Below are 17679 nucleotides of genomic sequence, written 5' to 3'. Positions count from 1 at the left end.
AAGTATTTTTCCCAGTGATGACAAAACATCAAGAACTGTCTCATCATCATCCATAAATGTGTTAAAGAAACTTGTTTTCGTTTTACCATAAAAGGATCTGGTAACATCAGTCCCTGAGAGAGAATGCAATCTAATCAAAGCATGAGTTCGTTTGTGACCTAACGCTTGATATATCATACGAACAGACATCTCACGTGCTTTAGCTCCTGAGACAACAAACCAGGTATCCTGTGGAAGTTGAGGGTGGGAATTCATGGCTAGCACTAGGACACCAATATCAGGAGAAAATATCCTTAGAGTTGCGCATATAATAAGATTTTTGTATCATCCTCTTCTTGTGTTGTTACTAGAGCTTCAAGATAAATCTGGCTAGTTTAACTCAAATTGAAGAAAAAATATATTCTGTCGCAGTTATTGATGGAATGGCAGAGGTCCCCAAACTGAAAGCAGGAAAGGAGACGAGAACAATTTCTGATTTGACAAATCAGTTCTACATCTTTTTTTTAAAAATATGGTGTTCTTTCTTAGATTCATGTTGTCTTTGACACATACGTAGATATTTCCCTTAAATATGCAATAAGAGATTGAAGACAACAAGGTAGTGTTCGTATCATGTACAAGATAGAATCCAACATAATCATTAAAAAAAAAAAAAAAAAAAAAAAAAGATATTCCTTTCAAAAAACTTCTTCCTCATGATAAAAACAAGGATAGACTAACGGAGGTTTTCAGTACTTCTCTAGTGAAAACCAGATTGAATAATGGGAAAAATATTGTAGTATCCTATTGGAATCAGGCTCTTGCTACTAACCGATGTGTTGAATCTCTAGTGAGAACACAAGAAAAGGCTGATACAAAAATCATCTTACATGCAATCTTCGCAAGTTTAAACGGAGCACAACTCTAAAGATATTTTCTCCCGATACTGATGTCCTAGTGCTAGCGACGAATTTCTACCTCAACTTCCACAGCATATCTGGTTTGTTGTCTCAGGAGCTAAAACAGGTGAAATTTCTATTCGCATGATATATCAAGCGTTATGTCACAAACGAGCTCATGTTTTGAATAGCTTGCATTCTCTCACACGGACTAATATCACCAGATCATTTCATGGTAAAACGAAAACAAGTTTATATAATATATTTACGAACGCTGATGAGACAGTTCTTGATGTTTTGTCATCACTGGGAAAAATACTTTTAATGAAGAACTGTTCCGAGTTCTGAAAGCATTTATGCGCTCTGTATACATAAGAATCCCGAAGATAACATCCCTGAAAGAGTTGCGGTGGTGGTTTTTCACTAAAAAGCAAGTCGATAGATCATGCATGCCTCCGACACAAAATACTCTGCGTCCGGCCATAAAAAGAGCACAGTTTCAAGCCCTAATATGGCGTAAAGGACATATTGAGAATCATGAACTACGTACAGTGACTGACTGGGATTGGACTGTTAACTGGAAAGGGCAATACGAGCCAATAATGTGTGATATTTCTTGTGGGCCTAACGAGCTTCTCTCAGCGATCAACTTGAATGGCGGTTATTAGATGGGTACCTAAAAGCGGACTACGTAGATATGGAATCTGTTACTAGGATAATGCGAAGGAAATAATCTCTCGTGAAACAAGAAGGAACGTTGCACTGTCATAACTCGATTAAGGGATTTCCTTTGTTATCTGACTTCTTATTATATTCTTTTATGAACCAGTCCGTTCGTCTTTGGAATGAAAATATAATGAAAAACACGTGACTGGAGTACTTATTCCATGATAACAGGGGCGGATCCAGGACGGACTTCTGGGGGGGCGGTGGGTTGTAATACTGCTACTTAGAGTTACTTTTAAGAGCTCCAAACTCTGGGATTTGCTTTATTTATATATAAAATAAGAAAGATTCCTCTTGTGGGAGGGGAAGGGCGATCGCGCCCTGGATCCGCTCCTGCATGATAATTAAAACATATTTCTAAAATACTTATGAACATCTACAGAATTAATGTTAATATAGATCACATAATATAATAAATTGTGGGAACAGGTGTGATGATAAATATTAATTGCTCCTCTTGAGTGAAATATTAGATTTTGTATACTGTTCTTTCCTTACGTTTTATATAACAACGGTTTTGAAAATAAAAATTTATTCGTATTTTATGCTCCTTTTTATAGATTTAGCTATTTAGCTAATAAATATTACAAAAATGATTATTTGTCAAATGAAATATTTTTTCTTAGGAAAAATACTTTTTTTTAAATTTTAACCAAAACGGCTACATTTATGTAAAAGGTGCTAATAACATAGTGTGTAGAACGTACTTAGACCTATCTTTTGAAAAAAAGAACATTAAAATCTAATGATTAAGAGCGAAGTTATGAGTTAAGCGAAAGATGACTCGTCATTTCCCTCCTCACCCCTCCCAGTCGCGGGTCTGACATGTCCACCATCACTTTTCTCATTCCCCTACCTTATAAGGAACAAAATGATACCATCCACAAACTCTACCATTAAATTGCACACGGGATGAAAAAGTGACCACTAAAAAACTGACTAACGCTAAAAGTAAGTAATTTGTAAACCTATAGAGATGATATTCGGGTTGCTGCTATCTTTAATTTTCTAACTATCAATATTACCGTAACTAGAAACTTTATAATGGAATAATAATGGTGAAAATTTATTTTCCACTCTTACAGAGATTTTGATGCTATAGTGCTACATATGTGAATCCTTTATTTATTGTAATTTTTTAAGTAATCTCATTGTTTATTTAGGTTACACTTATCCAGATTTAATTACAGATCCTTTCTACTGGGATATTAGAATTCAAATAGTAGCTTTTCATTAACTATTAAGTTTTGTTATTATTTTTATTTGTGTTATGATATTCTGATATTCTTCTAGCTGATTGAACAGTCCTGAGATTGCTAAGTTATTATCTTTGCAATCATTTCTATGTGATACTACTGCTCCTAAATCTCCGTAGAAGTTGGAGAACAGAATCCAATCTTCACTATCCAAGTATAAAGTTTCTAGTTACAGCAACATTCAAAGTTAGAAAATTAAAGATAACAACTACATCATGTTGGTGTTTAGTGTTTAAGTTGTTCAGCTTCTCATTCTTAGCATTTGAACAGGTTTAAAATTACTTCTCTGTGTAGTCTAGAGAGAAGTTGCTTTTTCCAGGATGCCTGAAGAAAATACAGATGAATCAGCAGTTCAAGTAATTGTGAAAAAAGAAATTGACGTGAACAATCTGAAAAGTTATTTAACAAAATGTGGTACTAACTTGCTACCACACTGGAAAGTAATAACTGTTCAGATATTTAATATACTTACAAATATCTTCTACATATCCTGAAAGAGCAACTTACAAAGACACCATTATGACTGTAGTCAGAATGAAATTTTCATTCATTGCAAATGTTGGTTAAAATTTCATTTTAAAGAATATCTAGCACAAATTAATAGGAAGGTTATGGATGGTATAAAACTTGCCGTTGAAGCAGCATAATTTATCTTGAAAAATAAAAATTTCATATATATATATATATATATATATATATATATATATATATATATATATATATATATATATATATATATATAATTTTAAAAGATAGGTTACTTTAAAATAATTATTATAATATAACATCAATCCTTATTGTGATAAGTAAAACATCACGTAATTTTATGCTAACAACATGAGGTTCGTATGGCGTGATTTCAATCAATTTCAACCTTAATTTTTGATTTGGTAATTATCTGACGCTATCGAATAAATGATTTAAGATTATTGCAACATTATTTACAAAAGAAAAATAAACGCAAGAATTCAAATACAAGAAAGGGTGAAATCTTATCCAAACTTTAATTAATAAACGTTTAAAATTCCGGCTCAGAACATAATACCCGAATCACAGTAACATTTATTATTCAGAATTACCTTCCTTATTCTTAACAGAAAGTCGCAAACGATCAGATCACGGGGGCCGTGGTTTCTCAGTGGTAGAGCGTTCACCTTTGGTGCATGGGGTCTTTGGTTGGATCCCAGCTCGCGCCAAGTGAACTTTGTGGTGGACAAACACCGTGTGCGTGAGTTTTCTCGGGTTCTCCGTTTCCTTCCACTGTCTTCATTCCACCATTTCATTATTTCTCAACATCACCATCTCCTTTAACCTAGCAGGCATAACTGTGGGACGTATAGCTGGAAGATTCACTTTTTACGATCAGGTCACGGTATCACGCACCATTTGAAAAGAGAATTGCTTTATAGTTTCAATAAGGAATCGTTTTAGAAATTCCATATTAGGATAACGTTTAGCACAGACTATCCTCTCTAACTCATGCCACGGTCAATAACCTAGCGGATTAAGGTCTGAACTTTTAGCCGGTACATCTCCACAGCTGATGATCTCAGGGATATGTTCTCGTGTTGTTTCGGCCTTATGACTTAGGAATAGAATCCTATTACAAATTCTAATGTCTGTTTTGAAAGATAGTATCGTGAAAAGGTGTCCATAAAAATAAGAACCTGTAACCCAATCATAGCTTACCCTCCTCCTCATTATGACTAAAGCTTCATGATGTTTTTCTTTTTGTAAATCCTGGGAAGAATTTTAGGAGCTTCTTTAGAGTTTCGTGCATAAATTCTATTATTTTAGGAATTGTAAGATTCCTTTCATCTTATGAACAGGGTGTAACGATGGCAGTTTCACAGAGTACCGTGTCAACAATGCTTTAGATTTTTCCTTGCTTGTCTTAAAGTTGAGTTAAAAGCTTTCGGCTTCGCGATGATAGACACGTATCTTTCAAGATCATTGTGAATAAGACTGATGTTATTTATTGTGGGGATATGTTTATTTCTCAGGTCACGATATTTTCGTTTCGGACAGAATTCTGGCCTTCATGCTTTTATGGCCTGCAGAATTCAACAGTCTGTGATCTGTATATCTTGTCTTACTGTTGAATGCGTTATTCTAATCGAATCTTGCAATAGTTCCATAAAGAATTTTTTGTTAATTCTAAGCTTTTTCAGAAGTTTAAATAATGCTAATGCTTCATGCCCAGCTTTATACAAACCGATGCTGTTTTCTTTCAATTCTCTTTTCATTTTATTGGCGTTATTGAATTGTTGTTACCTTCAAATTCAAGTTGACTATTAGTACTCAAAAACGAAACAGCATGCATTACAACACATACAACCACTTAGAGGAACTATGTAGATAACATGAAAATAATCAAGGCTGAAGGTTACAAGATAAATAATAATAATTAAGGCGTAATTAACTAATACATTCGAAAACATATTCCTATGTGCTTGGTGAAAGAAGTTCAAAATTGCCAAACACCTATTAATAATAAGACATTATTTATTACATTCTCCTATTTCAATGATTCTATTCTTAAGTCAAAGTATAAACAACATTACAAACCTATTTAAATGAATATTAATTTCCTTACTCAGTGTTCAAAGAAATAAATAAATTAATAGAGACAAATATATCAAATAGCACAGTTACTTGCAGATTTAAATATGTCCTTGTACAGTCAGAAACAATATTGCAGGTATAAGAAATGATAACTCCAATCTATACTTAATATTGTTTCTGATTGTACAATTTATACAGTCTATTCTTCAATTTCGTTATAGATATATTTGGGTGTGTAATCAATAGAATATCACATTCTGTAAATAGCAATTCCCATTTTTCAAAAAGGGTTGCTTCTGAAATTTTGAAAGTAATAATAATTCATTTATTTATTAGGCAGCAAACAACATACACAGCCACAGGCAGCAGATGCAAGCACACATGCAACCAAATCCATACAACAATGTCACAGGATATATCTATCATCAGGCAAATTACGCTTGCAACACACAAGCTGCACATGCAGTTGAGATCATAAAAATCAACGTAATATAAACACAGAAATGATACATACTGGGATAAAATAACGTATCATGAATAAAAACACATGAGTTTCTTTTCACAGTGTGAAACTACGATAGACTTCCAATCTATGGCAACGCAATATTCAAACTTGAAGTAATACTGCAGGTTGCAATAAATTAATAAGATCAAAGGTAGAACGTGTTTCTTGGATGCTGAATCTACATCAAAAAGTCAATATTCGTTTTCCTTATTCTGTTTGATCTATGGCGATAAAACTTGAAATCGGAAATTGTTAATTTGAACCACTTCCGGATTCAGTAGAGGGTTAAGGAAGGAGAAAAAACATACTCTCCGGAAGCTGAGTCAATTGCAAAAACTGAATCTCAATGTCTCTGGCCGTTTTTGATCTATAAAAATCAGTATTGAAACCAGAAGTAGTAGTAAGTTACAATCACTTCCGGTTTTGATAGAGTGTTGCAGGTTCTGATGGAATGTACTCTTAAAACCCTAAATCGATTGCAGTAAACAGCTTTAGCTACCTATTACGATTTTTTATTTTATTGCGATAAACGTTGAAAGCGGAAATGACTAATTTGAACCACTTCCGGTTTGAGTAGAGAGTTACAGGAGAAGATGGAACCTATCTTTGGGATGCTGAATCGATTGCAAGAAACCGACTAATATTTTAAAAATTAAGGCAAAGCCATTTTAACATTATTATTTTTTTCTGGCCTTCGATGTGATTACTTGTAAATGTTTTTGTTGTCTAATAATAATTTGTCTAATATTATTCCCAGATCTTTAATGTAAGTTCCAAATTCAATTTTCTAGTTACCTTCTTATATAATTACAAAACAAAAGGTCAGTTTTTTTTTCATAAAAGTTATATCTTGAATTTTGGCAATATTTAAAGGTACGATATTATTCTCTGACAATTTAGCTAATATATCAATGGTTTTTGAAACATGATTTGATCTGGAACTGTATTTATTTCATTTAGGATTTTAATATCATCAGCATACATAAAATATTTACACATTAACTTATCAGGTAAATCATGTATATAAAGTAAAAACAGCTAGAAACCCAGGTTATAACCCTGAGGTATTTTAAATGTTATGTTATAAATAGAGGAGTAATTATACCTAACTCTAAATATCCTGTTATTTAAATATGAATATAGCTATTTTATTAAATTTGACAATTTATTGACAATTTATCAAATATTTTCGCAAAATAAAAGTAAACAATATTGGTTTGACTACCAGATTGAATAATAGGAAATGGACCTTGCATAACAATTCATAAAAATTGTCCAATTAGTAATACTACTTTACCATCTATAAACCCATGTTGATTAGTATCCAACTGATTACAGACAGTGCTGTACAAGTAGTTGCACATTTTTTTTTTTTTTTTCAAAAATTTTAGAAGTAACTTTCATTATAGAAATAGGCCTATAATCGTTTATCTTATCACCATTGGGTGTTATGGCTACTACCTTCCACGTTTCAGGATAATTATTCACACTTGAACTCTAATTAAATTCATGGCAGGGCCGCTATCGCCAAACCGCTGGTGACAGCAGTAAATGCGAAGAGGCGTATCCAGTTGTGCAAGGACCACAAGGCGTGGACTCATGAGCAGTGGAAACACGTAATGTGATCCGATGAATCAATCTTCGCCTTGTTTCCAACAACCGGTCGTGTTTACGTATGAAGAACACCGTCGCAGGCCTATGATACAGACTGTTTGCTCCCAACTGTAAAGCGTGGGGGTGGTTCTCTTACAGTATGGGCAGTAATATCGTGGTTTTCTGCAGATCCCATCAGAGCTGTGCATAGAATGATGAATGCTAAGGCGTATGAGGCCATTTTGGGGGACCAGGTTCTACCCATGGCCCAAATGTTGTTCCCTGATGGTGATGGCATCTACCAAGATAATTTGGCACCCTGTCATGCTGCAAAAACGGTGAAATTATGGTTTGAGGAGCATGACCAGGAGCTACCATACCTCCCCTGGGTCCCACAATCACCAGATCTGACCATCATTGAGCCATTGTGGTCTGAGTTAGAAAGGCGTGTTCGGTCTCATTACCCTCCACCAGCATCCCTTAAGGAACTGGAGCATGTTTTGGAGTAACAATGGTACAAAATTCCACACACCACGATTCAGGAGCTATATACGTCCACCCCACGTCGGATCCAAGCTGTTTTGGACGCAAAAGGAGGCCCCACACCTTACTACGTATGATTTTCACACTTTTGCAAACGTTTTAGATTTTTTGGTCCAACCCCTGTGTGTATATATACAAGTCTCCAAATATCATTAAAGGATTCAACCTGCTGGAAATGTGGTTTAGGTAATTTTCAGAGATCATTGGTGAGAAGGTTGGGTGAAAATAAACACAAGATATTAAGATTTTTCACAGAATTGCATTTTAGTTCAATCCAGACACCCACCCCATCATTTATAAGTTCAAGATCAGATCTGCAGTCCACCGTAAATTTTCTCTTTTTACTGCCATCAGTGATCCACACTTCTCTGACACGACTCTCTAGCAGTAACGTAGCGTGAAGTTTTGAAATAGGTAGGCTGAAATTAGATTCGTAGCTAGAGGGTGGCCAGGAGGGGCCTAGTCCCCTGAAACTTGCAATTGTTTGTTGTATGTATATATGAATGTAAAGTGAATTCAAGTTGCCCCCCCCCCCCAAAAAATATATATATATATATATATCCCGCTCTTATTTAAACGATCACCTCTTAGTGTTCTGACTACGGACCTGGCTGTAATGTTTGACAGAAAAATGCTAATTCATGCAATAGATTTTTCATACAATGCAAGAAAAAGTATAAGAGTAGTTTTGCTTCATATTTCCCTTACATATAAGGTTTCCTTACATATGCGATACTCGCACATCACACATACACTGTATTACTATTTCAAAGAAACAAACGGATATAAGACTATCTTAATTTAAAATTCCCCAAATCATAGACACAAACTTAAGAACTTCACCCACAACAACAGCTATCAGTATACTAATGGAAAACAGTAGTGCTGCAGCTCACAATCAATTGATGTTTTTTTTTTTCTTTTTTTCTTTACAGAAAAAGCTAGTTTTAGAGGAACTTTTTACAGAAAAAGCTAGTACGAAATAAGGCACTATACCTCATCTGAGACCTCATTCATATCGCTCTTCGCATAACTTGCGGGTCGCATGCAACGCAAAAAAAAAAAAAAAAAAATATATATATATATATGCAACAAGTAATTATAACTGCTATGTCAATTATCGCCAACTAAAATGCAAATTTTACGCTGCGATAACGGAAATCGGTACGCAATAAGATCCCTAATGTATTAGTACTATTCATAGTAACATTTTAATCTCTCTCTTTTTTCTCTCTCTTTCTCAGAACTTGTTACTGAATGCGAGCTCCTAAATTTTTCATAGTCTCTCTGTTTTATACTTTCATACAAGACCGTGTCCTGTCGCTTTTGTTTCCATAAACACCCGAAAGGCTAGCCTTTCGTCAACATTCGTCCATGTTCGTTGCATCGTGTTGAATTTGTGTATTGCTAATGGTTTTCGTCTGCTGAGGGTGACGGGAAAGCGATTGTCACCGCCCCATTCTCAAGAGTACATGAGAAAGACAGAAAGCTAGTGGCTCATAGCCTACAATGCGTTCTTGCAGAAACTCTCGCGTGATGTTTAAACAGCGCATCATAAAACAAATCCATTTTAATAAAATTAATTGTATCAATGTCCAAAAGCAACATTTCAGGTTGATGTATAAATAAATGGATAGGCTAAGCCTTATAGCCTTAATGGACACTACGTCCCTGCTCTCTAGTATAATAAGTCGGCTCTAAAATGGATAACGTTATCTGAGAAATAATCTAAGTCTTCATGAATATCGGACAACCAGATTTCTGTTACTGCAATTATATCATATTCGCAGTCAGAAAGAAAAGAAAAATCACTACTCTTGGTTCTTAGTTCATGAACATTTTGATACCAAATTTTAAGATTGAGACTTGTCATACCTAATATTAGAATTATGAGTGTTAATAACTTCGCCATGCTTTTGCAATTTACCATAGAAAGGTCCAATAAGAATACCTGTAGACCACACTTTAGGATCGTTAATTCGGGTAAAATCTGATTGATTCACCTCTACGTGAAACGAAGTTTAAGAATTATATTTAGATTTTAGTCTGGTAAAGACTACTTAGCTGCATTGAGTTCCTTAACAATCATAATTTATTCAACTTCTTCACAAGTAACAACACGTTGAATCTTGTTACAAACAGTGCTTTTTTCTTGATTTAGACAGCAAATTTGAATTACCTGATCCACAGCCAACAGTTAGTTTCCTTGGTTCTCTACGAGAACCTGAGTTTGGCAAATTATCAACTTTCCGAACTTGAAATGGTTTGTTATTTTTGGATATTACATGGGATCAAAATGAAGGTGTTAACTTAAAGAGCAAACGTTCATTCTTTTCAGTTTCACTATTAACTGTTAAATTTGGGATATGACCTTGGTCAGTGATGTTAGGAATTGTTATAACATCTGGTTCCGAGTTCTCGTTTGAAGTTGAAATTTTACGGAGATGCAGTTGTTCATTGATTAAAACCACCACAGATCTCTTAACAAAGAATTTTCTTTCTTTAAATTTACAATTTCCTTTTTAAATTTAAGAAGTTCTTGCAAAAGTTCATTTTTGATTTTGTTCACACTATATTCAAATAATTTCCATGCAATTTCAATGTTCATAGAAAAACCCTTACAACAAGATAATTCGTCATCTTGTCTCTGTCCTGAGGTACCTAATTGCTTTCTGCTGACTGAATTATCACAAACAGATTTTTTTTTTCAACACAGGCGCTACATTTAAACTTAGTTATTTGAAAGTGTTCTTTTTTATTTTTTGTTGTTCGAAACAAGCAGAATGACATTTTCTTTGACGTACGGTACATTTAATAGTGTTTTGCTTTCCATAGACACATTGATTACTTTGCGGAAAATTATTAGCTAAAGATACCAATTAATATGTACATAATAACACAAATTTAAAAAATATCATAAGCACAAAAAAATCATAAAAGTAGACTCCAAATGGCCAAAAAGAAATCTAATCAGACAAAAATTAAAAAAAAAAGTAGTAATCAGCTTGATCTGCCAGAGGAACTAAAATTATTGAAGACATCATGATCCTATATTATTGTGAAGCTTGAGAACAAGGAATACGGAAGAGCCACTGATAGTCACCAAGTTCCCTAATGCGAGATACTAGCACATCTCAACTTACTGCTCACGGTGTTTCCAGCCCCGCCCTGTGAAAGGAGGGACAGGTGCTTGATAGTGAATGTCCATGAGAAAGGAAAAAACCTTAAGACGAAATGAGCAGCCACGAGGTATTTTATGTAGTTTGTAAATTTTTAAAATAATAATAATAATAATAATAATAATAATAATAATAATAATAATAATAATAATAATAATAATAATAATAATAATAATAATAATAATAATAATAATAATAATAATAATAATAATGATTCAAAATTAAATCCTGAGTAATGAAATTTAGATATCGTTTGGAAACATACATAGGATATCTACAATTTACACGATGAAAATTTAAAAAAAAAATGGTTAGTAATATTGAGCATTTACCAGTTATCTTATATACGAGAAGCTGCTTAAAAAAAGTTTGTAGCGCAGCTCAAAAGGAGTGCACGTGGAATGATGAAATATTACAGTTATTCTACATTTTCACAACGAAGTTCAATACACTTCCTTGCAGTGCTCCAATTTTTGCAGATCATCAAAAAAACAAACAAACAAAAAAAAAAAAATCTGAAAACTTTTCCGCGCACCACTGTTTACTAATCACCTTATGAGCACTAATCACCTTTCTGTCAGGCTCGAAATTGATTCCTTTCAAGTGTTGTTTGAGTTTGGGGAATAAGTAATAGCCTGACGGAGCTAGAGCCAGGAAATAAGGAAGATTATCTAGACATTGAAACCCTAGATCATGAAATAACAATTGTGTTTGCAGTGGCCAATGGAAGGAGCATTGTTCTAAAGAAACAGACTTCCTGTCCTCAAATTTCAGTGACATTGCACTTTCAATTTGCCTTTCAGTCTTGTGAGGTGCAGAGTAGTACTCTGCATTAAATTCTGACTCTTTTACAGATAGTTTATGAGTATGACTCCACCTTATCTTAAAAGAATGTTGCAAACACTTTCCCAGCCGATTTCTGTCTCTTGAACTTCTTGGGGCGAAGGAATCTGAGTGCCGCCAATCCATTGACTGTTGTTTCGTTTCAGGATCGTAGTGATACAACCATGTTTCGTCCATGGTTACTATTTGTGATAGAAATTGGTTGGCATTGCGCTTAACATGGGAAATGATTTCCCTTGATATCCTTACTCTTTCACATTTTTGGTCTGCTGACAGATTTTTGCGAGCCCATTTTGCCACGAGCTTGGGCATGCCCAAGACATTATGAAGTATGCTACTGATGCGTTCCCGAGAAATGCCCATAACCACTGCCACACATTTGCTGAGATTTTCAAGAGTAATATCAAGAATTCCATTCATGATTTCGGGGACAGTCACTGTTTCTGATCTTTCTGCACTTGGAGCATCATCTGTTGAGAAATCGCCACGTTTGAAATGTGCTAGTCATCTACTTGTTCATTGCTGCATATGGTGGAGGTGAGTCCCGTAGTGTTTCACTAGTTCCTCATACATTTCCTGCGGTGGTTTTCCTTGGTGGGGAACAAAAATTTGGTGATAGCTCTGATCTCGATATTTGTGAAATTCGCTGATTGGGCACACACGATCATTTCAAGGGCATGTAAAACACAATAAGGATTTCGTTATTAATATGAAAATTTCTACTTGTACATACAGAGATATATTCTTTAAAATATTCTTCAAAACTGTACGATTTCATCATTCTACCTGCACTCCTTCTGAGTTGGGCTACAAAATTTTCATTGAAATTTTCTCGTATCATTGAAATTTGAACACCGTTTCTCGTAAGTTTTACCACTTTTGTCAATCCAAGAGAGAAAAATCTTTATATCCTACTTCTCTTTAAAATTTATTTTACATCTTTCACAAGGTTGGCCGGTGATTTGCATTCTAAATATTAAAGGTAAACATTTTACAAAGGTTGGTTAATTTGAGTTTAGGGTCTCTTTTGAGCACGGAAGATTCGTGAACCTACAGTTTAAGGCGGAATCCTAACCACCGTACTATGTTCAAATTTTGAGGTTCTCCCATCAGGTACGCGAACCAGAGACCGCGTGCGGTAAAGGCACACGTGCCAGCTATTAGACCAGCGGAGAGGGCAAGGAACAGAGAATATAGATAACATTGTTTTGTTGTATAAATTGATATGTGTTTTAAGATATATTTTGGGACTTTTCCAGTAATTATCTCTTCGCCACCTCTGCATATCTTCTTTCATGTACACTCCAGTACTTGCCTTACTTTTCCTAAATACTCATATACTGGACGCTGTTTGACAAAGCCTTTCAATTCCTTGTATTCTTGTAGAACAAATTTCTCATATGGAAATTGAGAATTAATACATGTGTGATGATCACATGTTACTTTGCCTTCATAAGCCATCATTAAACGAGCAGCTTTGTTTACTGATTCGCCGATGACTGTATACTCTCTTCGGTGAATATGGCCTATTACTCCACAATACGCAGGACCTGAAAACAAAACAGTACGCAATGAATATAAATATATATATACATTGAATAAGATCTTACGTGGTCTTATTTGTGCATGATTTCAAGAATAATAAATAAATAGAGAAGTTTATTTACATCAATATTTCTGTAAATATGTGGTACATGCGGTCTTCCGTAATGTCATACTAGAATAATCGCTTTCAGTGCGCATGATTAGTTGTTGAAACTTCAAAGACTAATCCCTCAAATGTAAACCTAAGTAGTGATTTGAATCAGACCTTAGCAGCAGGCCCTGAGTTCAATGATACATAAGGTAATCAATATGGAGTACTATAAAGTAAACTACTGTTTTGTTCGTTTGCTTTCTGAAAGCATACGTGATACTCGAGTGTAGTTTATGAAAAGAATAAGCATCTTGGGTGCTCATGGCTCGAGGTTTGATATCCGTTGGGAGAATATCATGTTATTTTATTGACTCATCATCAAGAAGCAATTTTGAAGTTACACTAAAAAATTATGAATCTGGTTAAGAAAGCTAAAAATAGTAGTAATGGAACCCGAACCAAAAACTGTCTAGTGCTCTCCAAGGGCTATCAAGTCAAGGATTTTTTCTTTAAGTACAAACGACAATGCATTAATTTACAAGCAAAATGTAAATCATAGTAAATCAATATACCATATACTATCATTATGAAACACTTAATTTTGATGTATGTTTATTCACTTTCTTTGATTTTCCCTGACTTTTCTCCGAGTTTAATATAAATTTTCTCTGGCTTTTTTCCAGTTTTCTCCTTCCCTTATACCCGATCTTAAATCGGCTTTATGTTCTACTTCTGATTTTTTTTTTTTTAATATTTCAATTTAACGTTTAGTTACAAAATAAGGAATACATAAATCTTCCTTCTATTTAAATTTTTATTGTCTTAATACCACCTATTTTGTGGACTATAACAGTATGCAATATACTGATTACACGGAATCACGATTGAATGTTTAGTTAAACTAGCAACTCGACTAACAAAATTACTTATAAAATTAGTAACACCTAAAATTTTGATGCTACTTCTGTTTAATTTCTCTCTTATTTTCTCCATTTTTTCAGTCCTTGCACTACTTAAATGTCTAATTCGTTTCTTTATGACACTTATATAACGTACAGAAATTTACTTACGCTTCATTATCTTTCGCAATTATTGTACTTTGTTTTCAATGTCTGATTGCGTGACGTCTTCTCTCAGTTTATCTAAAAATATCTCTTAGAGCGACAGCCTTACACTAGTCTAGCGACAGTGCCACTTTTTTCTTTTTTCACCGATTTGTCATCACCAACCTCCAGGACCTACAGCCCAAGTGAAAAATCCCCACACCCACCAGGGATTGAATACGGATCTCTAGATTAGCAGACGGATATTCTATTGGCTGAGGTTCAGGTAGCCCATTTCAATCTTCCAAGTAATTTAGAAATATTATTATTTTTTTAAATATGCATTCTCTACCTACAAGCAGCCTGTTGTACCCTATGTTCAGTTACTTTATTCGTAAGATATATATATATATATATATATATATATATATATATATATATATATATACACTTAAGAAATTTCCCTGACTATAAGCTTCCTCGACTTTCCCTGAATTTCTAGGGAGCCCTGCTTTAACTAAGGGACTTGTGAACAGGTTGTCATTAGAACGTTATCAATATTTTCATTAGTAGAATTACAAGATGAATTACAGTATATTTATCATCAGGTTGTAATTTCAGGAGATTGAACAATGGAGTAAAAAATTGAACATGATGTTTCAAATTTAAAGATTTTTTTTTTTAATAATTTTATTTATAGTCTAAACCTTTCCATAAAATGCAGTAAATTTATCATTTTCAGATGAGAGTAGCTAGGTTTCGAATTTAGAAAACGTAATTTAGAATATATTTTGGAGATGAAAATTTGGATTTTATCATGTTTAAATTAGCCTCAACGCTTTTCCTAAGCCAGAGACCAGAGTGTTGTATATGATTCAAATCATTTTCATTACTCTTACTCACCACGGGACGAAGTACCTCACTATTATTATAAGATCCCTGCAGTGCATGTATGTGTATTTATCACTAGACTTGAATTCCAATATCAGTACTAATGACTGATGAGCCCAATCGAGATATGCAGAAATAAGAGGTTATGTTATGAAATAAAAATTTCTCTACAAACGCTTTTGTTTAATTAAACGGTGGGTCTAATGTCTAATGAAATAAGATCGATTTTCCTACAAACAATTAAGAAAAATTCAGTAGAGCATAAGGGTACCGGGATTCAGGCCCGTGCTTCGGTTCCAATCACAACTCCAGAACACACAATTTTGTGTTTAGAACGTGACTAGTACTGAGTGATTCAATCAGTTATACAAAGTACTTCAAAGGTAAATCCGAATTGGATATTTAAGTTTTTTTTTTTTTTTTTTTTTCTTCAATAGCCCCATTCATACAGCTATTCAGGCTTGGGAAATTCTGGGTTCGTTTCTTGACGATGTTTCCTTAAACCAAATCACAAATTTACAAATTCATTGATAGCATTGGGTGTAAAAGACCATGGCCACCGTTCGTGTGTTTACTTGCCCAGCAAAATGATTCAAAAACAATGCTATCAATACTCCAATAGGACATCAAACTGGACACACATAAATCACATCTTACCTTAGGTGCCCATAGTGTCCCATAATAAGATCTTACACTAACATGCATATTTAACTAACATTTTACACACATATACAACTAAAATATTTAGTGAAAAAACTAATAGTACAATGGAAATATGTTAAACAAATGAAAAATTATTTTACATTTTGCTGCAAGATCTTTTCCAACAATCTTTTGTTATTATTATTATTGAATTTAATACATTATAAATTTTCTATCGAATGAAAATCGTAGAAGAATTGATATTAATTTCATATATTATTATTTATGAGTATCCAGATAGTTATGGGGCTGCAGTGGCTCAGTGGTAGAGCGCGAACTTCTGGTGTATGGAATCCTTGGTTCGATTCTAGCTCGCGCCATGTGAGCTTTGTGGTGGACAAACACCGTGTCCGTGTGTTTTCTCAGGGTTCTCCCGTTTCCTTCCACTTTCTTTATTCCACCATTTCATTCATTTCTCATTATTACCTTCTCCTTTAGCCTAGCCGGCGTAATCGTGAGACGTAAAAGTTAAAGATTTCATTTAATTTTTCCAGATAATTATGAACTTACATTTGCTACCTCTTTCAGTTATAGATAGTCTTATATTGAACCTGCGAGCGCGACGTGTATACGACAAATTTCGAGACACAGACAAAACACGTTAAGATCCCTCGAAGCAACTAGCATCACATATTATGGAATCATACTTAGCTCTGTATTCTTATGGAGGAATATGAAGGATCGTTTCTCATGATGCATCACTAATCATGAATATCATAGTCAATTCCGTCATTCGTATATAAAAAAATAGTGTGGTCACTCGTTAATGCTTTCACCTTCCTCAGTTCGTCTCATAGCATTGACTGCTCTTTCTCCACGTAAGGTGCATTTCCAAGTTCATGTGTTATTGTGTGTGATCATCTGAGCATGAGTGAAAGAGAAAATCACTTTTAGTTTACACCAAAAAATGTAAAATACTCGTAGCATTATAATTTTTGTTTCCATGCGATTATATGCACATATTATATTTCACTAGTTATTGGACAACTTCATAATTTTATTTTTCACCAATGCACTGTATTTGCATAAGAAATCCGTACTTTTCTTCGGAAAAATTGACTGAACTTTCGGAACAATTCCAACGAGTTCCTTAAGCTTTAAATCAAGATGCGATGCGAATTTTTTATATGAAGTAACTGCGAAAAATAACTTCGAACACAAAATTACATATAGCGATTCTACAGTACAGTTATAACAATAGTACGTACTTTCACATCTTTAGAGGTGTTCGCAACAAAATATCCAACAAAGCTACTTGTCTTGCCGTAGACACTTGTTTCAATCCTGCTAACTCTTAATGGAAAGAAGATATAAGTGTT

At 34.1% G+C, this 17679-nt stretch overlaps 1 protein-coding gene across 1 annotated transcript in view; it reads right to left on the bottom strand.

The window, feature by feature from the left end:
- Nucleotides 1-13381: 13381 nt before the first annotated feature.
- Nucleotides 13382-17679, bottom strand: part of LOC145661724 (adenylate cyclase type 10-like) — a 76786-nt gene continuing 72488 nt past the window's right edge. Inside the window, exon 11 of the mRNA XM_081727059.1 lies at nt 13382-13638. Coding sequence (XP_081583185.1) covers nt 13382-13638 — 257 coding nt within the window. The remainder of the gene's footprint in view (nt 13639-17679) is intronic.

Source organism: Thermobia domestica, chromosome 10 (assembly GCF_964235325.1).
Source record: "Thermobia domestica chromosome 10, izTheDome1.hap1.1, whole genome shotgun sequence".
Classification (NCBI taxonomy): Eukaryota; Metazoa; Arthropoda; class Insecta; order Zygentoma; family Lepismatidae; genus Thermobia; species Thermobia domestica.
The sequence above is the reverse complement of the archived record's forward strand: the minus strand, read 5'-3'. Positions and strand labels throughout refer to the sequence as shown.